Source organism: Carcharhinus amblyrhynchos, chromosome 7 (genome assembly GCF_965287045.1).
Source record: "Carcharhinus amblyrhynchos chromosome 7, sCarAmb.v2.hapA, whole genome shotgun sequence".
Taxonomy (NCBI): domain Eukaryota; kingdom Metazoa; phylum Chordata; class Chondrichthyes; order Carcharhiniformes; family Carcharhinidae; genus Carcharhinus; species Carcharhinus amblyrhynchos.
In genome coordinates, this window is record NC_137330.1 from 87,510,286 (window position 1) to 87,534,105 (window position 23,820).

A 23,820-nucleotide genomic window follows, 5' to 3' on the forward strand; every position below is an offset into this window, starting at 1 on the left:
CAACGTGAACTACAGCCCAAGGTAACAGAAATATTTTAAGTTGTAGACAGCTTGACTCCTTATTCACTTTTTACTGACTTGTGATGGGAACTGTCTGAAATTGAAAGCAATTTGTATTTACATGTCCCTAAAGTTACACAAAAATACCTTGTCAGATTTAAACCACCTCCACAGAATTAAGTGCATTCAGAGCTATCCCCACGCAATACTTGTATGGTCAGATGGATGTAATGAGAGAAATTATAATTTGCCAAGGGTGCATATAGGATGTCAAAACATCGATAAAAGCCGGTCCCTGTCTTTCATGTTTGACAGGAATACGCTAATTAGTGTGTGGGAAGTCTCTTTGGGTCTGCTGTTACCATGAGCTAAATTGAGTATCGAGCACAAGCTATTCTCATAGTCGTGTCCAGTGCTGTCATTGACACCCATTGCATGTTTTCTACTTTTGTCATACCATTTTACTCAAGGCTGAAGGAAATTTGGCAGGCAACAGTCACCAGGAGGATGACTGGACAATAGAGCTTTGAAATAAAACTTATGGTCCATATGTAATTCACTAACACCTCCTCTAGGCAGTTAGAGTTGGGCATTAAATGTTGGCCTAACCAGTGATGCCCACATCCTGTGAACGAACAAAAAAACCCATTTAGAATAAAACTGATAACTTAGCAAACTTTTAAACACCCAAATGATTTCTGCTGTGAAATTACAATGTTTTTCTTTTCCTTTCCCTACTATTATGCATGATGTTACCCCTTCAGCAGAGCTAGCGACCAGCCTTTCATTTCTTTTGCTCTGACTGCTGAAATGCTCTAATCTTGGAACCAATGAAGGTTCCACCAAAGACTGCCCAACCTGCACCTAAAGATGTGAGTGAGCATCTGTCTGAGGCTGGGTGGGTGTATTGGAAGCATGAAGCAGAAATTCCACTCCCATGTGTCCTTTCCCCATCTTCCTTCTCATGGGCCCATTCGCACTTTCCTGCTAGCCAACAGCTGAGAAACACTTGCTGCACTTGACTGAAGCATTGAATGGTCAAAGCAAAGCTCTCCCCCACCCTGTTTGAAGTGACAAATTGAGTGTGCAGGCCATTGGTCACGACTAGCATGCTCTCAGTTGCCTGCTTGATGCACAATGGAGTGTCCACTCTTTCCATGAATGCACAGACCTTATATGGCACTCATGTTTGAGATGATCTTCCCTGATCTCTTCCTAATGGTGTGCTGTGCCTGTGGACAATAATAGAATAGAACCTTACATATTTGCTGCTGCTGCAGTCTTGCAGTACAGTGGGAGCATCCGTGGGTGAGAAACTCCACGTTCAAGTCCAACTTCTGGACTTGATGGACACAAAAGGTATGTTTGTAACATGATTAAACAGATTGATTACCAGTCTGTAGATCCTTCCAGCGTGCCTGGTGGTAGTGGTAGAGAGCTGGAGAGTTTCCTGATCAGTCATACTGCAGACGGCAACAGTAAGCCACTGGAGTACCTTGCCAACCATAATCATGGACCAATCCAATGGAAGTCCCTGGTTTCCAACACCCTCCTACCACATGGTACCTGAAGGGGGAAGAGGCTCCAAAACAGCTCTCTTCCTCAATGGTCCTTAAGGCTCAGCACTGTTTTCAGCTGAGCAGAGCTTGGAGTTCCCTGTGTCCTACAATGAGGATGCATGGGTGACTATCTAATTCCCAGTGTTGAACACCCTGCTAAGGTGCGTGTATCTGAACTGGTAGATGTTGCACTTGAGTTGTGTGATATTGTTTGTTTAGTGGGTCTATGAGGAGTCTATGTTCACTTTTGGCACCAGCTCCTACATGATGTTTGCAGGATCTGTGGCTAATGAAAAACATGAGTTAAGCCTGAGCAAATGAAAGGGTTCAGCGTCAACGTGTGCAGGTGATCACATTTCAGTGGTTGCCGACATTATGTCATCACAAGTGAGTGCTGTGTGGCAATCTATCTCTGTCAGTTGGAAGGTGTGAAATTCTCATCTGTCCACCACCAATGACCGTACACGCTGAGAGTATGCATGTCACTAGTGTGTTATTCTCCACAGTGGTCAGGGTGGCTATGACTGAAGGTCATGATGTGGAGATGCCGGCATTGGACGGGGGTAAACACAGTAAGAAGTCTCACAACACCCGGTTAAAGTCCAACAAGTTTATTTGATAGTAAACCCACAAGCTTTCGGAACACTGTTCCTTCGTCAGGAGAGTGGCCAGCCCTGGTTCTCTGCCTCTCCCGGGTATTCTTTGCTCAGTGCTGCAAGGAGTGTGAGCAATCTCTGGTGTGCCTCAGGGATCAGTGTTGGTACTGCAATTGTTTACGATTTACATCGGTGATTTGGAGTTGGGGACCAAGTGTAGTGTGTCAAAATTCGCAGATGACACTAAGATGGGTCAAAGAGCAAAGTGTGCAGAGGACACTGAAAGTCAACAAAGGGATATAGATAATCTAAGTGAGTGAGCGAGGGTCTGGCAGATGGAGTGCAATGTTGGTAAATATGAAGTCATCCATTTTGGTAGGAATAACAGCAAAATGGACTATTATTTAAATGGTAAAAAATTGCAGCATGCTGCTGTGCAGAGGAACCTGGGTGTCCTTGAGCAGGAATCTCAAGGAGTTGAAATTCAGGTGCAGCAGGTAATTAAGATGGCAAATGGAATTTTGTCCTTCATTGCTAGAGGGATGAAGTTTAAAAACAGCGAGGTTATGTTGCAGCTGTATAAGGTGCTGATGAGGCCACACCTGGAGTACTGTGCACAGTTTTGGTCTTCTTACTTGAGAAAGGATGTACGGGCACTGGAAGGGGTGAAGAGGAGATTCATGGGGTTGATTCCGGAGTTGAGAGGGTTGACTCATGAGGAGAGACTGAGTAGACTGGGGCTATACTCATTGGAATTCAGAAGAATGAGGGGAGATCTTATAAAAACATATAAGATTATGAAGGGAATAGATAACTTAGAGGCAGGGAAGTTGTTTCCACTGGCGGATCCAGAACTGGCTTGCCTGCAGAAGGCAGAGAGTGGTTGTGGATGGGTCTTTTTCTGCATGGAGGTCATTCACCAGTGGAGTGCCCAGGGATCTGTTCTAGGACCCTTTCTGTTTGTCATTTTCATAAATGACCTGGATGAGGAAGTGGAGGGATGGGTTAGTAAGTTCGCCGACGATACGAAGGTTGGTGGTGTTGTGGATAGTCTGGAGGGATGTCAGAAGTTGCAGCGTGACACAGATAGGATGCAAGACTGGGCGGAGAAGTGGCAGATGGACTTCAACGCGGATAAATGTGTAGTGGTCCATTTTGGCAGGACCAACGGGATGCAGGAGTACAATATCAAGGGTAGGAGTCTTAGCTGTGTTGAAGGGCAGAAGGATCTTGGGGTCAGGGTCCATAGGACTCTTCAATCGGTCTCGCAGGTGGAGGATGTGGTCAAGAAGGCGTATGGTGTACTGGCCTTCATTAATCGAGGGATTGAGTTTAGGGGTTGGGACGTAATGCTGCAACTTTATAAGACCCTTGTCAGACCCCACTTGGAGTACTGTGCACAGTTCTGGTCGCCTCACTACAGGAAGGATGTGGAAGCTATTGAGAGGGTGCAGAGGAGATTTACAAGGATGTTGCCTGGATTGGGAGGCATGCCTTATGAAGATAGGCTGAGGGAGCTAGGTCTCTTCTCCCTGGAGAGACGAAAGTTGAGAGGCGACCTGATAGAGGTTTATAAAATGTTGAGAGGAATAGATAGGGTGGATTCTCAGAGGCTATTTCCCAGGGCTGAAATGGTTGCTACGAGAGGACACAGGTTTGAGGTGCTGGGAAGCAAGTACAGAGGAGATGTTAGGTGAAAGTTTTTCACTCAGAGGGTGGTGAGTGAGTGGAATCAGCTGCCGTTGGTGGTGGTAGAGGCGAACTCACTGGGGTATTTTAAAAGACTTCTGGTTGAGTATATGGGATCTAATGGCATTGGAAGTTACAGATAGTTCTATGGCTTGGTAGGTATAGATGTGATCGGTGCAACTTGTGGGCCAAAGGGCCTGTTTGTGCTGTAGTGTTCTGTGTTCTATGAAACTAGAACTAGGGGGCATAGCTTCAAAATAAGGGGAAGGAGATTTAGGACTGAGTTGAGGAGAAACTTCTTCACACAAAGGGTTGAGAATCTGTGGAATTCCCTGCCCAGTGAAGCATTGAATGAGGATAGATACATTTTTGAACAGTAAAGGAATTAAGGCTTATGGTGAGTGGGGGGTAAGTGGAGCTGAGCTCACAGAAAGATCAGCCATGATCTTATTGAATGGTGGAGCAGGCTCGAGGGGCCAGATGGCCTAGTCCTGCTCCTAGTTCTCATGTTTTTAAATGGAGGGTGTTGTATGGATAGAATGGTAAGAGGGAAGGGTTTTTGGTGGCAATAAGATGAGGGTGAGTGTCAGTGATGGCTCCAGAGATGTGCGGAATAGGTGGATTGGACGTGCTAAATTGCCCCTTAGTGCCAAGGGACCAGCAAGGGTAAATGCATGGGATAGGGTCTGGGTGGGATTATGGTCAGTGCAGACTTGATGGGCCAGATGGCCTCTTTCTGCACTGTAGGATTCTATAATTTTATGGTCAGAGGTGGATATGAAGCAGTGCCTCAGCAAAGTCCAGAAATGTGCGGGTTAGGTGGATTGGCCATGCTAAATTGCCCCTTAGTGCCAAGGGGACTAGCTAGGGTAAATGCATGGGGATAGGGCCTGGATGGGATTGTGGTTGATGCAGACTCGATGCATCCCTTCTGCAGTATAGGAGTCTATGATTCTGTAACTCAGAGGAGAATAGGTGGAGTGCTAGGCCTGTCAATCGTTTAAGTGTAGTGCAGGGGAAGGCTGGGGCAATCAGAGTGAGGGTTGGCACTAGAATGTGGCAGGCTTCTGGCCAATCCTAATGTAGTAATTGAATTTCTCACAGCACTGTATCCATGATCGAAAGACCAGACTCCTGCCACTTACCACCATTTCCAGGCATGCCTGTTTGACGTTGAGAGGTAGCCTTCTTCCTCTGTCTGCTGGGAAGGAAATGTTTCTCTGGATCCATATAGCCCACACACGATGTGCAAGGACACCTCAGAGAACCATTGAAACTCCGTCACTTGATGCTGTCTCTCTCTCTTGCCAATTGTAAAATGTTTCCATTCTATCTGCCATCTTTAAAGACTGAAATTTATTTATTAGCATCACAAGTAGACAGACATTAACACTGCAATGAAGTTATTGTGAAAATCCCCTACTTGCCACAGTCCGGTGCCTGTTCGGTATATTGAGAGAGAATTTAGCATGGCCAGTGTACCTAACCAGCATACCTTTCAGGCTGTGGGAGGTAACCAGAGCACCTGGAGGAAACCCACGCAGACACAGGGAGAGCATGCCAACTCCACACAGACAGTCACTGGAATCGAACCTGGGTCGCTGGGGCTGTGAGGCAGCAGTGCTAATCACTATGCCACAGTGCTGCCCTCCGTGTGGGTTGTGATCACACCTGCCTGTTCCAAATGATGAAGAAAACCTGGAACTGTGATGCTAATGCTGTGCTTCAGATAAAGAGTCACTAGAAAACCCACTGCATTTGCTTTTGGTTTCTCAACTCACTGCCAGCTTCCCCAACTGTGAGTAGGTCCAAATGTTAAACTTCAGTCCAACATATCATCTCATTGGCTATTAAGAATGAATTTTTCAAATCTGAATTTGTTGCATCTTGGCATAGACGGGATTTGCTGTCATTGACACTCTGAACCTGATGGCAAGTTCAGGATTCAGCCGAAATACAGATTAATATGAAAATCCTGACACTGTGGTCTGTCACTCGCTGCCCCAACTTCGCTTCCCCCTCTCCCTAGCCCCCAGAGCCAATAATCAGAAAAATCAATTTAACTGACAAGAACTTATCCTTTTCCACTCCCTAATTACTGTTAGAAATCCCTAAATTTATTTTTTCATTGCAAAAATTACTGCTTTTCAGTTCCTGGTTGGCTGTAAAAATTCTTTCATTTATTGTCTATTTGGACAATTTGTGAATATCACTGAGGCCTGACATTGGGAATCCCGGTTGAACAATTTTACAATTGGTTTTATGTCAAGGGAGACAACGATCTTGCTTGATCTCTCCTTGAGGTCAGTGGTGATTGTCCTTGCTTTGCCGCTGACCACAGAATCTGGGCCAATGTTTGTTCCCATTGCAAAGTGTCTTGGAAGAAAGTGATTTTCCACTGAGTGGGCACGTACCAACCTAGAAAATTCATGAAAGCTGACCAACCAGTTCACAACAGCAACCAGAAATTGACATCTGAAGAATGGTCAAGATCACTAACTGTGACATGTAAAGACAAGTAGTTAAACAGTGACTTTGAAACTTAAGCCTTTGTTTGACCTGGAGGCATAAGTAGAGTGTGCTGAGGTTGAAATGAGCTAGAGGCTTGTACTACCTCGCTGGCATAATTCCTTGTGCTTCTGAGCCCCCAGAGCTAAAGTGTGCAATGCTGATACCTCACTGAATATGGCATCAGTGACATGGGGAAGGGTGGGGATGAGGGGTATTCCTGGTGGCTGGGGATCACAGCCAGGGACTAAGGCGAATAAGGTATGTCATTGGGCTTGGTGGAAGGTTGGAAGGTGGGGGCACAGTCAGGAAGCAATCACGAGTTGGAGTTGGCCGCCTCCTCCTGGCCAACATGGAAATCAAGAAAAGTGCATTTGAAAACTGGCATTGCTGGTGATAAGGATTTGGGGAAAGTCAGAGTTCATTGGCGAGGAATTGGTTTGAAGAGGAGATCACAGGAAAGATGGTAATCCCAAAGTGGGGCGACTAATCAGAAAGTGTAGTATAAAGATAAATATATAACATACATCAGTAATGTAGGATCACATGACAGCAGAGGATGGACAGAAGTTCGTGTGAAGTTTGCATTGTGCATAGTTAGCCTCATGTTCAGTAAAAAGTAGAGTTTGCCAACAGCCTTTCCTTCCCTCGATAACCCCATCTAAGAGTCACAATGATGATAGCAGAGGAAGGTGATGGGGATAGGAGTTAGTGGAGTAGAAACCTCTGAGAATGTAGAGCTTGTGGAATCGGGAAGTCAGAGATTGCAGCGTGGCAGCTGATCTGAGATAGAGGGGTTGTGGGGGAGGGGAGTGCAGGGACATGTTCGAGAACAGGAAGGTGGTGTGAGTAGGAGATCATGGGGGAGGCTCTGTGGATGTTGGAGATCAAATAATTTCAAAATTATTTGAAATTTTAAACAACACACACACCCACCCTTCCTGTCACTCTGAATCATTTTTGGGTTCAGCATCATTAACCACTCTCATAGAACATAGAACGTTACAGCGCAGTACAGGCCCTTCGGCCCTCAGTGTTGCGCCGACCAGTGGAACCAATCTAATGACCTTCTAACCTAAACTATTTCAATGTTATCTATATGCCTATCCACTGACCATTTGAACGCCCTTAAAGTTGGCGAGTCCACAACTGCTGCAGGCAGGGCATTCCACGCCCTTACTACCCTCTGAGTAAAGAAAGATCATAGATCAGACTTTGCCCCGTTTCCCAAGTATTGCTTCCAGTTGCTGAGATACTGAGGTAAATACATTGGGAACGATCCTTCCACCCCATTGCACTAATTTCTTAGTGCGGTGGGCCAGGAGAATCACGTGTTGGCTGATCTGCGGGATTTCCGCGAGCATTCAAGCCACACTTACATTTTCCAGGCCCGAATTTCCAGTGGCATCTGCGCGGCACTGGGAATCGGCTGTGAGATGGGGGCTAGCAGTTAAATAGTATTTAACATACGATTTAAATGTCATTATCAGGGGACTGAATTCTCTGGGCCTGCTAGCATCTCCTACCCCGCCAGGAGTATTTCACTTCAGCAGGGTTCAGACTAACTCCCCACTTTCGGGCAACTAGCGGGATGACCCCGCTGGAGTGAAGGGGGGGATATCGGGGTCCCCCAGGGGTTTGGGCAGTAGGGGGAGGGTAGTGCCCTCTGAGCATGGGCACCCTGGAACTGCCTAAGGGTGCCCATGCCCAGGGAGTACCTTGGCACTGCCTATCAGGCGCCAAGGTTTTTGGGATGGGACATAGGGGGCAGGGCCTGCTGGGGATGTGGCCTGAGGGGCCACCGGTACGTGTGGGGGTCCCTGCTGCCACTCTGCTTTGGGATCTGGTTGGGGCAGGAGGGAAGTCAGCAATTGGGGGGGGGGGGGGGGGGGGGCGGTGTGGACAACCGGAGGCGGCGGGGGTGGGGGGTGGTCTGCGGGCAGGGGAGTTCTGCCGTGTCGAGGGTGGGGGTCTGCCGCCAGCAGGGGTGTTGGTCTGCCGGGATGGGGGGCATTGTCACTGGCTGGAGATTGGGCTGTCTGGGATGGGGAGTGTGGGGAGTTCGGGGCTGATCTGGTGTGATCGGGCAGGCTGCTATTGGACCTTGGGGGTTTGGGGAACTGCACTGTGGAGGTCCCGGGCTGGCCAACAACCGAGCTGGCCAGCAAAAAGGGAGATTGACAATTTTGGGTCACTACCATGCGCAGAGTCCCAGAACTGTCAGACTCCAGCATGAAAAGGCCCTGGCCCTTTGAAATTTAATGATATTGACACTGGTGGCCTCTCCATTGCACAGAGTAGGAGATTCTAATGTGAATTCCCACTGAAAACAAACAATGTGAATTGCTTTAGTTTTTTGGCAGATTCAGCACTTGGAACCTTTTTGGGAGAATCCTGGCTGTTGTGTACACACAGGATTAGAACAGCAAATAGTACCTTTTTTTTGCCTTGCTGTCTTAACATGCTCTTACACACTTCCTTGATTCCAGAAGGTGGCAGAGTAGCACTACAGTAGACTGTGACTTGGGTTACAACTGACAAAACAAATCAGCAAATAGTAAAGAATAAGTGAATGAAACAAATACACAACACAGATTTTGCTGTAGTTAATAAACTTGCGTTTTAATCAGGTTAGTAGAAAATAACATGGTTATGGTTTCTGTTGAAAATTATGTTTTCTTACATGGCTGTTCCCTTACTCATTAGGGAATACTTGGCCACTCTGCTTCTGTCCCTGAGCAAGAGACCATTACAAGGCCGTCCTCTCCAGGTCTCAGATCACCAGAGGACATTTGCCAAGGTCGTCACAGGTGTCAGGGCATAGTAGTCAGCAAGCTGCCTCTGCCCCTGCTGCAGATGTCAGGGTATAGTACAGTTTAGAGATTAACTGTCTGTGCTTTATGTGCTCTGTCTGAGGCCAGAACTCTCCGTTCACCTGAAGAAGAGGGAATCCCCTCGAAAGCTAGTGAGTTTACTATCAAATAAATCGGTTGGACTAAAACCTGGTGTTGTCAGACTTTTTACTGTGTTTACCCCAGTCCAACGCCGGCATATCCACATCATGATTCATTATCCTGTCAGGCCTCCCAACCTTGTATCATGCCAGTGGGTAATTATGTCAGTCTGAAATGAGAGAATTCTGTCCCCTGTCCCATTTTAACCAGCCAAGTTGAAAAAAGCTACCAATCAAACACATACTTGAACACATCTCACCAGATGTTTGTATTTGAAATGAATCCAAATATTTACCACCATCCGGCTCAGTGGTTAGCACTGCTGCCTCACAGCGCCAGGGACCCGGGTTCGGTTCCCAGCTTGGGTCAGCGTCTGTGTGGAGTTTGCACGTTCCCCTGTGTCTGCATGGGTTTCTTCCAGGTGCTCTGGTTTCCTCCCACAATCCAGAAATGTGCGGGTTAGGTGGATTGGCCATGCTAAGTTGCCCCTTAGTGTGAGGAGGACTAGCTAGGGTAAATGCATGGGGTTGTGAGGATAGGGTCTGGGTGGGATTGTGGTCGGTGTAGACTCGATGGGCTGAATGGCCTCCTCCTGCATTGCAGGATTCTATGATTCTATGAATGCCATGGCTCCTCCCTTGAACATCAAACTGAGGGAAAGCAATTTGACAGCATATGTATTAAATAAACTAGGACGTGTATTGTTTGGTGAGTGAAATGTGGTTTTGATCCCTTAAGTACTTATAGAAATTTGGAAAAAAAATACCAAGCAATCTTATGCTCTTAGAGAAATCTGCCAGTCTGTAAATTGCAGAGCTTTTTTTATTTTGAGAGGTGGGCATTGCAGGCGCGGCAGACGTTTATTCTCAGCACTAATTGCCGTTGAGAAGGTGGATACTTGGGTCATTATTGGTTTGCCATGAGGAGGAAGGTGAGCTAGGTGGCTTGTGCAAGTAATATAGCTATGATGTGGATCACACACACACACTTATTTTTTACTTATATTTGCAATGACTTGAGTGGCATCTTAAAATAATTCTGACATGTAAAACCAAATACGATCGTGATGTTTGCAACCATTGGAAGTGCCTGTATGTGGAGTTTGGCTGTAGGTCTGCTTTGAATATTTGGCATAACTTTTTTCAAAACCTCAAAACTGACGCTGACATCAGCGCTTGGACAAGGGGGAATATGTTGGCCTCTGCTTGAAAATTGCCAGCTGGACATAGAGCACTTTTAGTACAATCTGACCTGCCTGGAATATCCACTTCTTCTTCCAAAAATGTCTATGGTAGAATGTCATTGGATACCCTGCTGTAGTGTTAAGGAACAGAAAAAGGCAGCACCACAACAATTGCCACAGAGTTCAGTGTCAACAGGTAAATATATGTATTTTTTAAGAGATAAACTTCAGCAATGGCCTGATCATGTTGCTGCACATATGAAAACAATGCTGCGTAAGTAAAATTAACGTAAAATCATGCAGATGATAGCATGGTGTCATTTATTGTACAAACTACTTGCACACTGCAGTCTGAGACATGGCGGTGAGCCCAAGTCCAAATTTTTAGACTCTGTAAGATTAATTCTTCTGACCTTAAATCATAGAACCTCTACAGTACAGAAGGAGGCCATTAGGCCCATCAAGTCAGACAAAGCATCCTAATCCACATAATTAGCCCACTAATCACCCTGACCTACACATCTTTGGACACTAAGGGTCAATTTAGCATGGCCACATCTTTGGATTGTGAAAGAAAACCAGAGCACGCAGACTTGGGGAGAATGTGCAATCTCTATGCAGATAGTCACCCAAGGCTGGAATCAAATCTGGGCCCCTGGCACTGTGAGGCAGCAGTACTAATCACTGTGCCACCAGAACGCCTGTTAATCGCTTTTGTCTTTCACCCTATTACAGATCTTCCTTTTGTCCTTCTCCCACTCAACCCTTGCTCCAAACCTATTACATCTCTAACTTTTCTGAGGGTCATTAACCTCTGTTTCTCCCATTACTGATGCTGCCTGACCTCCTGAGTATTTCCAACATTTTCTGTTTTCGTTTCAGAGTTCTGACATCCGCAGTGTTCTGCTTCATATTCTGTTCACGTGTCTGTGTGAAATGCGAACACTCTCAGAGATTCAAAACTACCAGAAGAGTGTGCTTTTTGTTAACCAGCTGATCACGTACAATACATTGTGCAGAAAAGACAGGATCTCACTCAACCAGTTGCAGTTAAGAAAGCTAAAGCCACTTGGCAGGATTTTCCACTCCTGATGCTGGAAATTCTCGCCTGAGGCCAACAGACCTTTCAATTGTCCATCAAGTGGTCCATCCTGCCCATGACAATTCCCACAGCAGGCAGGACTGGAAAATTTACCCCACTTAATGAAGATTTTGAAAAATGAGTTGAGCCAATGCATGCTGAAGAAGTGAAATTCTTGTGACCTGGTTGTTGTTTTAAACTTTCTTTCTCGACAGGTGGATGCTGCTGTAAGTGCTGCCAAAGAAGCCTTCCCAGCTTGGTCAAGCAAGAGTCCTTTGCAGCGCTCCCAGATACTCCATAAGCTGGCAGATCTGATAGAAGCTCATCTGGAGGAATTTGCTCAAGCAGAATCAAAGGACCAAGGTAACAGAAGTGGCCAGTAGTTTCTGTGTGCACGTTAAGCATTTGAATGTGGGAGAAATGGGGCCAAGGCTCTACCAAGCAGCACCTACAATCATAGGTGAATTGGTGGGAAGCAGATAGTGCAGTCAATATTTGACAATTCGATGACACTATGTATTTAGAATGGAACTCATTTAGATTTTGTTAAAAGCATTGCTTATAGGCTTCAAATATTGTGCAACCTGAACACTTGTTTGATTGTACAAATAATTTTATTCTTCAAGCCAAGAACGTAAGAAAACTAGAACAAGACTATGGGGATGATGGGTTTAGTTGGGATTGGGCACATTTTTTGGGCACAGTCCCTGAACCATATTAGTGCAAATGATCAGACGTCCTGAATTTTGAGCTTCATCATAATGAATATGATACTGTGGTGCAGGCTTCTCAGTTGAGTACTCCAAATTCTTAGTATCACAGTGGCTTGTGGATGACTGGTCGAGCTAGACCATTGGAGTCACAGGATAATGTGAACAAGAGTAGACCTTCAGTCTCTCAAACCTGTTACTGCATTCATTTAGATCATGGCTGACCCGTAGCATAACTTAATCAACTGCCAATCTTGGTTTCATAACTCCTAACACTTTTACTTAACAAAAATCTATCAATCCCAGTTTTGAAATTTTGAATTGGCTCCATAGCTTTTCAAGGGACAGAGTCGCAGAGTTTCACGATCCTTTGTGTGAAGAAGTGAATCCTAACATTAGACCATAAGATCATAAGACATGGGAGCAGAATTAGGCCACCCGACCCATCGAGTTTGCTCCATCATTCAGTCATGGCTGATATTTTTCACATTCCCCATTCTTCTGCCTTTTCCCCATAATGCTGATCCCATTAATAATCAAGAATCAATCTATCTCTGCCTCAAAAACACTCAATGACCTGGCCTCCAGAGCCTTCTGAGGCAAAGAGTTCCACAGGGTCACCACTCTCTGGCTGAAGAAATTCCTCCTCATCTCTGTTTTAAATGATCGTCTGTTTAGCCTGAGATTGTGCCCTCTGGTTCTAGTTTATCCTACTAGTGGAAACATCCTCTCCACGTTCACTCTATCCAGGCCTTGCATTATCCTGTATGTTTCAATTCCCCCTCATCCTTCTAAACTTCAACGAGTACAGACCCAGAGTCCTCATGGACATTGCTGCTGAATGGCCTAGCTCTCATTCTAAGCAATGCACTATTTACAGAAATCCCCTATCAGAGAAAATAGGTTCTCATAATTTGCCCTATCATATGAAATAGGAGCAGCAGTAGGCCATTTGGCCCCACAGGTCTGTTCCACCCTTCAATATGATCATGTCTGATTTGTTTGTGTTGAGTTCCACATTCCCCATCTATCCCTGATAACTTTTGATTCAATTGCCCAGTGAGAATCTATCTACCTCTGCCTTAAAAATATTCAGTTATCCTCCTTCCACTGACACTCTGTTTTGGTTCTACTAGGACCACACGGCTCCTGATCTTATTACAGCTTTGGTTTAAACATGGCCAAAAATAACTGAACTCAAGAGGTCAGGTGAGAGTGACTATCCTTGACATCAAGTTAGTATCTTATCAAGTTTAGTAACAAGCAATCTGAACAAAACTGAAGTCAGTGGGAATGAGGAGAGAAATTCTCTACTTAACACAAAGGATGATGGTTGTGGATGTTCAGTCCCAGGACATCACTACAGGAGTTCCTCAGGGTAGTGACCTAGGTCCAACCATCTTCAGCTGCGTCATCAATGACCTTTCCCCCCCATTAGGTCAGAACTGAGATGTTCACTGATAATTACACAATATTTGGAACGATATGTGGCTCCTCAGATACTGAAGCAGACCTTGTCCATATGCAGCTAAACCTGGATAACTTTCAGGTTTGGCAGGTGAACGGTAAGTAATGTTTGTGCCAGGCAATGACCATCTCCAACAAGAGAGAATCTAACCATTGCCCTTTGAAATTCAATGGCATTACCATCACTGAATACTTGACATCAACGTCTTGGAATTTTCCATTGACCAGAAACTGATCTGGACAAGCCATGTAAATACTGTAGCTACAAAACTACAGAACTCTCCATTCACCTGACGAAGAGGGAGTCCCCTCGAAAGCTTGTGAGTTTACTATCAAATAAATCGGTTGGACTAAAACCTGGTGTTGTCAGACTTTTTACTTTGCTGCAAAAACAGGTCAGAGGCTGGGAATTCTATAGCCAATAACTTATCTCCTGACTCCCCCAAAACTTGACAACCATCTATAACGCCACAAGACTGAAGTGCGATAGAACACTCTCCACTTGCTTGGGGTGCAGCTCCAACAACACTCAAGAAGCTTGACACCATCCAGGACAAAGCAGACTGCTTGATCAGCACACCATTCACCACTGACCCGTTGTGGCTGCCATGTGTATCATCTGCAAGATGCACTGCAGCAACTCACCAAGGCTTCTTTGACAGCACCTTACAAACCTTTGGCATTAACCACCTTGAAGGACAAGGGCAGCAGATACATGGGAACATCACCACATGGAAGTTCCCTCCAAGACTGATGGACTGGAAGATGTTTACTGTTACTGTACTTCTAAATATGTTGTCCTGTTATGAGGTTCTTGTCTTTGTGTAATATTTCAAGCGCAGATTTAACCATCAGTAAGGATTGCAGGGTCATGCAGTAGGCCATGGGAAATCTTTCACTTGCCTACTGGTGTCATCAAACAATGATGTCAAATATATTTGTATTTCCAATGTTACCTGAGTTTATCAGCTGCACCCTGACATGCAAATGTACGCCTGTGTGTGACACTGAGAATTGAAACCAAGTATTTACACCCTCATTGAATCTTACTGTCAACAAAGGTAATCATCGAACCATAGAATGGTTACCGTACAGAAGGAAGACCACTCAGCCTGTTGTTTCTGTGCTAGTTTTCTGTGGGGGTTGCCTTGAGGTTGGGACTTGGAGGAATTTCAGAGACCTGAAGTGTCATGTCAGTTACCTTGCCTAGCAGTGGCGAGCAATTAATCTTACAATTCAATGCCAATTTATGGGCTGACTGGAGCTGTTGCAATATCCTGGGGGCTGGGGGAGAGGGGGTTAGCAACTGGTCCCCCCAACCCGCCTCTGCCCCCCACCCCTACCGCCCCTGCCTCCACCTCCCCCTCTGAAAGCCAGGAAAGCTACTCCCTGGAGGTGACTTACCGATAAATGTTGTGGCAGACCCCCGAGGCCTCTTTTGGTTCATCCCTGCACCAGAGATGCAACAATCAGTAGGCCACAGCTGCTGGCTTCCATAAGAGCAGCTCTCCCAGTCCCATGCCTCCATCCTTTCCCTGTTGTCTTACAATTTCTTTCAGGTGCTTGCAACTGCCCTTTGAAAGCCAGGATTGAATCTGTTTCCATTACATTGTCAGGCTGTGCATTCCAGATCTTAACCACTCTGCTGCATCATATTTATCACATTTTGTATAGGGTGTGTAGGGATGTTTACAGACTGAGTATAGGAAATAGCTATTTTGCATATCTAAGTCAGATTATCCTTAATCAGGATCCACAGATTTATTTTTTCTAATTTTGTCACGTGCTCCTTTCCTCTCCTGAAAGCACAGATGCCTCACTGAAATAAAAATGGAAAGTACTGAAAATACTCAACTGGTCAGGTAGCATCTGTGGAGTGAGAAACTGGGTTAATATTTCAAGTTGATGGTTTTTTGGCAGAACTGGAAAAAGCTGGAGATGCCATAGAGTCATTATGACACAGAAGGAGGCCACTCAGTCCACCGAGCCCAGGGCAGCTCCCTGTCGAGTAATCCAGCCAGTCCCATTCCTCTCCTCTGTCACTGTAGTCCTGCAATTTTATTTCCCTCAAGTGCCCATCCAATTTTTTTTTAACATCATTCATCACCTGGAGTCAAGGCCTGCAGAGCAGAGTGCTACAGCTGTCATTGCTAAGCCTCAGTGTTTCCTTGTGAGTCAGCTGATGAACATCTGTGTTTCATGAGGCAGCTTGCAAAGGAACATCTTGACGAGCATCTGGATGACCAAGTCCAATACAGCATACCAGGTCCAGCTGTGTCCAATTGTTTAACCCAGGTGCTCCATTGAAGGGTTTGGGTAATGATGAGGTTCAGTGTGGCTATGTAGGCTGGAATCCTCCTTCCCTGGAAGTATTTTTTTTCTCTTCCAAATCCACCTCAGAAGTTAGATCTGGATCTTGCATGTGTGTGGAGATCTGCGCACAGTGGACCTATTTCCATCAGCGATACAAATATTGCGCAGTGAAACAGAATTTTATATGAGTAGGATAAAGAGGTTTTCGTTGTGTTTACTGTGTCATATTAAAGCTATGGAGAGCAAACACGAGGATTCTCTGGGAGTTTTCATAGAATCCCTACAGTAGACAAGGAGGTCATTTGGCCCATCGAGTCTGTACTGACCACAATCCCGCCCAGGCCCTCTTTCCTTGACCCCATATATTTACCCTGCTAATGCTCTTGACACTAGGGTCAATTTAGCAAGGCCAATCAGCCTATCCCGCATATCTTTGGATTGTGAGACGAAACTGAAGCACCCGGAGGAAACCCAGGCTGACACGGGAGAAAGTACAAATTCCATGCAGGCAGTGGAGGCTGAAATTGAACCTGGGTCCCTGGTGCTGTGAGGCACTGTGCTACCGGTGCTGTTGGCCTTCACATTGTGAGTATACTATTATAAATAGCCCCAATTAAATCATTTTATGAACACTGATTTTTCTTTTACCTTTTCAAATTACAGGAAAAACAATAACTGCAGCCAGAAGCATGGAAATACCTCGAGCAGTTTATAATTTCCATTTCTTCGCCTCAACTATCCTCCACCACACAACAGATTGTGCAGAGATGGACCATATGGGCTGTACAAACTTCACTACACGGACTCCAGTAGGAGTAGGTAAGGCAACAAAAAGTCGAATCTGAAGATTTATAATGTTCCTTTCCATTATTATATATAAGTTTAAAATATTTTTGTGAAAATATGCTCGAGTATTTTATAGAAGAAGGTGATAAAAGTAAGTAGACTTTGTGTTAAAATGTCATAATTTGGAATGGCTTTGGAGATAGCCATCAAAAGGTTTGGTTAGCGATCTTGTTAATCCTGCTGCACAGACTATTGAAAATATTAAAAGGGAAACATAGAACATAGAACACTACAGCACAAACAGGCCCTTCGGCCCACAAGTTGTGCCGATCACGTCTACACCTACCAAGCCATAGAACTGTCTGTAACTCCCAATCCCATTAAATCCCATATACTCATCCAGAAGTCTTTTAAAAGACCCCAGCGAGTTCGCCTCTACCACCACCGACGGCAGCCGTTTCCACTCACTCACCACCCTCTGAGTGAAAAACTTAACCCTAACATCTCCTCTGTACTTGCTTCCCAGCACCTTAAACCTGTGTCCTCTCGTAGCGACCATTTCAGCCCCGGGAAATAGCCTCCTAGAATCCACCCTATCTATTCCTCTCAACATTTTATAAACCTCTATCAGGTTGCCTCTCAACCTTCGTCTCTCCAGGGAGAAGAGCCCTAGCTCCCTCAACCTATCTTCATAAGGCACACCTCCCAATCCAGGCAACATCCTTGTAAATCTCCTCTGCACCCCCTCAATAGCTTCCACATCCTTCCTGTAGTGAGGCGACCAGAACTGCGCACAGTACTCCAAGTGGGGTCTGACAAGGGTCTTATAAAGTTGCAGCATTACCTCCCGACTCCTAAACTCAATCCCTTGATTAATGAAGGCCAGTACACCATACGCCTTCTTGACCACATCCTCCACCTGCGAGACCGATTGAAGAGTCCTATGGACCCTGACCCCAAGATCCTTCTGCTCTTCAACACAGCTAAGACTCCTACCCTTGATATTGTACTCCTGCATCCCGTTGGTCCTGCCAAAATGGACCACTACACACTTATCCGCATTGAAGTCCATCTGCGACTTCTCTGCCCAGTCCTGCATCCTATCTGTGTCACGCTGCAACTTCTGACATCCCTCCAGACTATCCACAACACCACCAACCTTCGTATCGTCGGCGAACTTACTAACCCATCCCTCCACTTCCTCATCCAGGTCATTTATGAAAATGACAAACAGCAAGGGTCCTAGAACAGATCCCTGGGCACTCCACTGGTGAATGACCTCCATGCAGAAAAAGACCCATCCATGACCATTCTCTGCCTTCTGCAGGCAAGCCAGTTCTGGATCCACAAGGCCAAAGCCCCTTGGATACCATGCCCTTTCACCTTTTTCAAGAAGTCTTGCATGGGGGACCTTATCAAACGCCTTGCTGAAGTCCATGTAAACCACGTCCACTGCTCTTCCTTCGTCAATGTGTTCAGTCACATTTTCAAAGAACTCAACTAGGCTCGTAAGGCACGTAAGGAAGCTACCCTCCAAGTGCAGCAGAGGAATGATTTATACCCTGTAGCACAGTTTAGCATCCCACAAAGACTGGAACTGCCCTATGAGGAGAGACTGAGGAAACTGGGCCTGTATTCACTAGAATTTAGAAGAATGAGAGGTGATCTCATTGAAACTTACAAAATTCAAAAAGAGATAGACAGGGTAGATGCAGAAAAAATGTTTCCCCTGGCTAGGGGGATGGATCTAGAACCAGGGAACACAGTCTTAGAATAAGTGCCAAGCCATTTAGGACTGAGATGAGGAACATGAGAATCAAGAGCTGGCCATTAAGCCCCTCAAACATGCTCTGTAATTTAATAAGATCTTGGCTGATCTGAGGGAAACCTTAAATCCGCACTTCACCTATTCCTGAAATCCTATCCCTTCTTGCTTACTAAGAATCTATCCAACTGTTGTTTCTGTGCTAGCTGTCTGTGGGGGCTGTCTTGAGGTGGGACTGGGAGGAATTTCAGAGATAGAAATGGAGAGATGTCGATTCACCAGAATGTTGCCTGGGATGGAACATTTAAGTTATGAAGAGAGGTTACTTAGGCTTAGGTTGTTTTCTTTGGAGCAGAGAAGACTGATAGGTGACCTGATCAAGATATATAAGATTGAGAGACATGGACAGAATGATAAGGAGCAGCTGTTCCCGAGTTGAAGGGTTAGTCACAAAGGGACATAAGTTCAAGGTGAGGGGCAGAAAGTTTAGGGCGAAAGTGAGGAAAAACGTTTTTACCCAGAGGGTGGTGATGGTCTGGAATGACAGTCTGTCCCAATGGGAAGATGCAGCATGGGTTCAGGAAAGGCAGGTCATGTTTAACTAATTTGCTGGAATTCTTTGAGGATATTGAGTGCGGTCGACAGTGGGGAACCGGTGGATGTGGTGTATCTGGATTTCCAGAAGGCATTTGACAAAGTGCTGCTGCATAAAATAAATGTGCACAATGTTACTGGTAATGTATTAGCATTAGATAGAGGATTGGTTAACTGACAGGAAGCAAAGAGTGGGGATAAACGGGAGTTTTTCTGGCTGGTAATCAGTGACTAATGTTGTGCCTCAGGGATCAATGTTGGGACCGCAATTGTTTACAATTTACATAGGTGATTTGGTGTTGGGGATCAAGTGTAGTGTGCCAAAGTTTGCAGGTGACACTAAGATGAATGGTAGTATAAAGTGTGCAGAGGACACGGAAAGTCTGCAAAGGGATATAGATAGTCTAAGTAAGTGTGCAAGAATCTGGCAGATGGAGCATAATGTTGGTAAATGTGAGGTCATCCATTTTGGTAGGCCTAACAGCAAAATGGACTATTATTTAAATGGTAAAAAAATTGCAAAAGGATCTGGGTGCTGTTGTGCATGAATTGCAAAACGTTGATTTGCAGGTGCACCAGGTAATTAAGAAGGCAAATAGAATTCTGTCCTTCATTGCTGAAGGGATGGAGTTTAAACAAAGAGAGGCTATGTTGCAGTTGTATAAGGTGCTGGGTAGACCACACCTGGAGTACTGTGTACAGTTTTAGTTGCTTTTCTTGAGAAAGGAGAAACTAGAAGGGGTGCAGAGAAGATTCACTGGGTTGATTCTGGCATTGAGAAGGTTGGCTTATGAGGAGAGTCTGAGTAGACTGGGATTATACTCATTGGAATTTAGAAGAGTGGGGTGGGGGGAATCTTATGGAAACCTATAAAATTATGAAGGGAATAGATAAGACAGAAGCAGGGAGGTTGTTTCCTCAGGCGGGTGAAACTAGAACTAGGGGGCATAGCCTCAAAATAAGGAGGAGCAGATTTAGAACTGAGTTGAGGAGGAACTTCTTCACACAAAGGGTTGTGAATCTGTGGAATTCCCTGCCTAGTGAAGCAGTTGAGGCAACCCCGTTGAATGTTTTTAAGGCAAAGATAGATTTTTAAAAGTAAAGGAATTAAGGGTTATGGTGAGGGGGTGAGGAGGGGTGGGGTAAGTGGAGCTGAGTCCACAAAAAGATCAGCCATGATCTTACTGAATGGCGGAGCAGGCTGGAGGGGCCAGATGGCCTACTCCTGCTCCTAGTTCTTATGTTTAATGGATGTCTTCAAAGATCTACCAGATATCGAATTGTTGCACTCGTGATATGATCAACAATATTAAGTATACCAAGAGTATAATTAGGGAAATCGTAAACATGTAAAGCTGGTGCACAGATGATCCATTGATCTAGTACACTGATGTTCTAGGCAGCCATGTGAAGCAGTAGGCAGCATATATTCCCTTCAAAGGTTCAATAAAGCCATTAGGGAAGGTGCTGAATGGAAGTGAGGTTCTCCCCACAGAGCAGGAAAGAACATCAAAAGGTCAGATATCCCAGGGTGCTCCTTCAGCTCCCCTAGCAACTAAATACAGTGTAGAAGAAACCCAGCCGCCAGGTTCTGAGCCAGCAAGCGGCATGAGACGTGGTGAACATTAGTGAAGGAGAAAAAAGATTGTAATGGTATAAACAACTCTGTGAGTTTAAAGCCCAGGCTGTAGCATTGGGAGGGACTTTTACATTTTTCTTGACAGCCACAATTTTACAGTGTGGAATAACTAATGCTAATTCCTTACTTTGTCTCTTCAGCTGGCCTCATCAGCCCCTGGAATTTACCACTGTATCTCTTGACTTGGAAGATAGCTCCAGCCATTGCCACGGGCAACACTGTGGTTGCTAAACCCAGTGAAATGACATCAGTCACTGCTTGGATGATGTGCAAGCTCTTGGATGAAGCAGGTAGAGGGATGTTAACTGGATAAGGAATGCATTTATTGAAGCAGGTAGAGGGATGCTAACTGGATAAGGAATGCATTTATTGGAACACATTTTGCACCTTCTTTATGGAGAACAATTTGTGAGTTCAGGTGATTGCTCCATGTTCCTTGCACATGGCACATTTTACTTATTGTTGTGGCCAGAATCACTGACTTTCAGCCCTCTGTGTTTGTCAAAGGCTTGTTGAATGATGATGTTGGGAAGCTTATCTTGAAAACATTGCTTTCCTAAAAATGTTGGTCATGTGACTCAGGATTTTGCTTCTTTAATACAAATATTAGGCATCATTCCAAAGTAAAACATTTTATTCTATACTTAAATGTTATTGAGAAGCTATTTATTGCTCTTCTCCTAGGTGTTCCACCTGGTGTTGTGAACATAGTGTTTGGGACTGGTCCACGGGCAGGGGAGGCAATTGTCTCTCACCCTGATGTGCCACTGATATCCTTCACTGGGAGCACAGTGACTGCACAGCGCATTCGAGAGAGGAGTGCTCCGTTCTGTAAGAAGATCTCCCTGGAGCTAGGAGGGAAGAATCCAGCCATCATCTTTGATGATGCAAATCTTGATGAATGCATTCCAACCACAGTGCGATCCAGCTTTACTAACCAGGTAGGAAATGTGTTGGTCGGGGGGGGTACAACAACAGATTGTAAGGGTCAAGTACTTCTGAAAAAAGCCATTGTCCTGAATCAGTACTGACCATTTTGTGATTAGCCCCTCTACTTATCTTCATTTCCATTAATAACAGATGTTCTGAGGATGAGGCCAAGGCCAGATTTTTACTTAATCTGCCCCTTTCCAGTTATTCTGACAATTTGAATGGCCTGCTAAACTGATTAATTCAGGAAGCATTGAAATGTAAACTATAGATCTTGGCACTGAAATCACTTGTAGGCCAGATCAGGTAAAGATGTCAGGCGTTGCTTTCCCTGAAGGTCGTCAGTGGGCTGGTGATAACACGCATATTTAGAGAATTCACTTTTGCAAGTTGTGATAGGGGAAACTGAAGTTATGGGTGGGAGTTTCTGGCTGTGGGGCGCCCAAGACCAAAAATTCCCACCCAAAGTCAAGAGATCTTTACATCGTCCGCCAAATTTTCTGTTCCGCTGGCTACGATTCCCGCGGCAGGCAGGTTGGAAAATTTCCGGCCTATACCTCTACGTTTCTGGTGCAGTGTTATTACCACTGTCCTATCCCATCCAGTACACACGATACGAAGAGAAACTCAGTTTGGAGAATAAACTTTAATGCAAGAAAAACAAATACCAGAAGCAGGAATATGGTTTGGTGCCTCCTGGATGTTACTGCTTCTGCAGACAGTGCACAATCTGCATCTAGAGCAGGAAAAGGGTCAGGTCTGAAAACAGCTTGTTTATGTTGGAAGAGATGCATACAACAGATGACAGACAATTAAATTACTGTAACAAAAAGATAAGAGCCAGGAATGCAACTTGTGTGAGGTAGTTCCTACATTTTGTAGGGTGTTAAAAAACCCACACAGCTCATAGGCGGAATTTTACCGCCCCGCCCGCCACAGAATTGGAGCAGACGAGGAGCGGACAGTGGAAAGGCCCGTTGATCTCGGGTGGGATTTTATGGCTTCGGGACTGGCGGGGCTATAAAATCCCACCTATAGTCTCATATTCAGAGGAATTCGATTATCAAAATGTCCTCACGTAAATGAAAATTAAAATATTATGGTTTAAAGCAAGGAAGGTTTCCACAAGACTTATTCTTAGCCAGAACTGAGTTTTTGTAATGTTTGTGTTTTTGAAAGATATTCAGGAATGCTCGTTTTACTTCTTAAGCTTTTCATTCCTAATTCCCTCATCAAAATTAGTAGATTCGATTTGTAAGTTTGCTGGGGCCAGTGGGGCAGGGCTAATGGAGGAAGGGCAATTGGTGGTGTGGCTATTGGGGGAGGAGCTATTGGGTAGGGGGCCCACTGCCACTCTGCCACAATTGGTGGGGGAGAGGGAGCGGAGGGAGGGAGAGGGGGCCCGCTGTAACTCTGTAATGAACGGTGGGGGGAGGAAGGGAGAGGGGGCCAGCTGCCGCTCTGCAGTGATCAGAGGGGGGAGAGCAGCAGGTCCATAATTGGTGGGGTACGAGGGGTGGTCTGTGGTAAGTTGGGTGGTGGGGAAGGGGTGGGTCGATGGGGACTGTATCTTGGAAGATTGCAGGGGGAGGGAGCTGCTTCAGGCTGCCTGCAGTAGCAGGGGCCTGACAGCTCTCTTTTCTGTCAGACCCCTGCTACTGCTAATGCGCATGTGCAGCATCAGAGGCCTGCACATGCGCACTACTGCCGCCCTTTGCAGGCTTTTGGGTGCATTAGGCCCCACCCACTGGCTTCTGCAGTGTGAATCTGGTGCGCTCAAAACTTTGCGGTCAGAGTGTGTATGGTGGGGGCGGGTGTGCTAAAAATGGGCCTAAAAGTCAGATCTGAAACTTTCCCAGTTTCATCTCTGCCCAGCACTGGTGAAATCGCCCCCCAGTAGAACAGTGGGGGTGGGTTGTAGGGACAAAAATAAGTTAAGCAGCATCCACATTCATTTCAAAAGAAAACAGATTTTTTTGTTCCTGTTTGTTTGGACCAGCCTATTTATTTCTCTTGTCAGGTGACTCTAGATCAGTTTCCGGGCTG

General features: G+C 45.4%; 1 protein-coding gene across 1 annotated transcript in view; it reads left to right on the forward strand.

Annotated features, from left to right (window-relative positions):
* aldh8a1 (aldehyde dehydrogenase 8 family, member A1) overlaps window positions 1-23,820 on the forward strand; it is a 35,852-nt gene that overhangs the window by 6,630 nt on the left and 5,402 nt on the right. Inside the window, exons 2-5 of the mRNA XM_080192730.1 lie at window positions 11,786-11,933; window positions 16,724-16,879; window positions 20,985-21,134; window positions 21,529-21,785. Of these exons, the coding sequence (XP_080048856.1) occupies window positions 11,786-11,933; window positions 16,724-16,879; window positions 20,985-21,134; window positions 21,529-21,785 (711 nt within the window). The remainder of the gene's footprint in view (window positions 1-11,785; window positions 11,934-16,723; window positions 16,880-20,984; window positions 21,135-21,528; window positions 21,786-23,820) is intronic.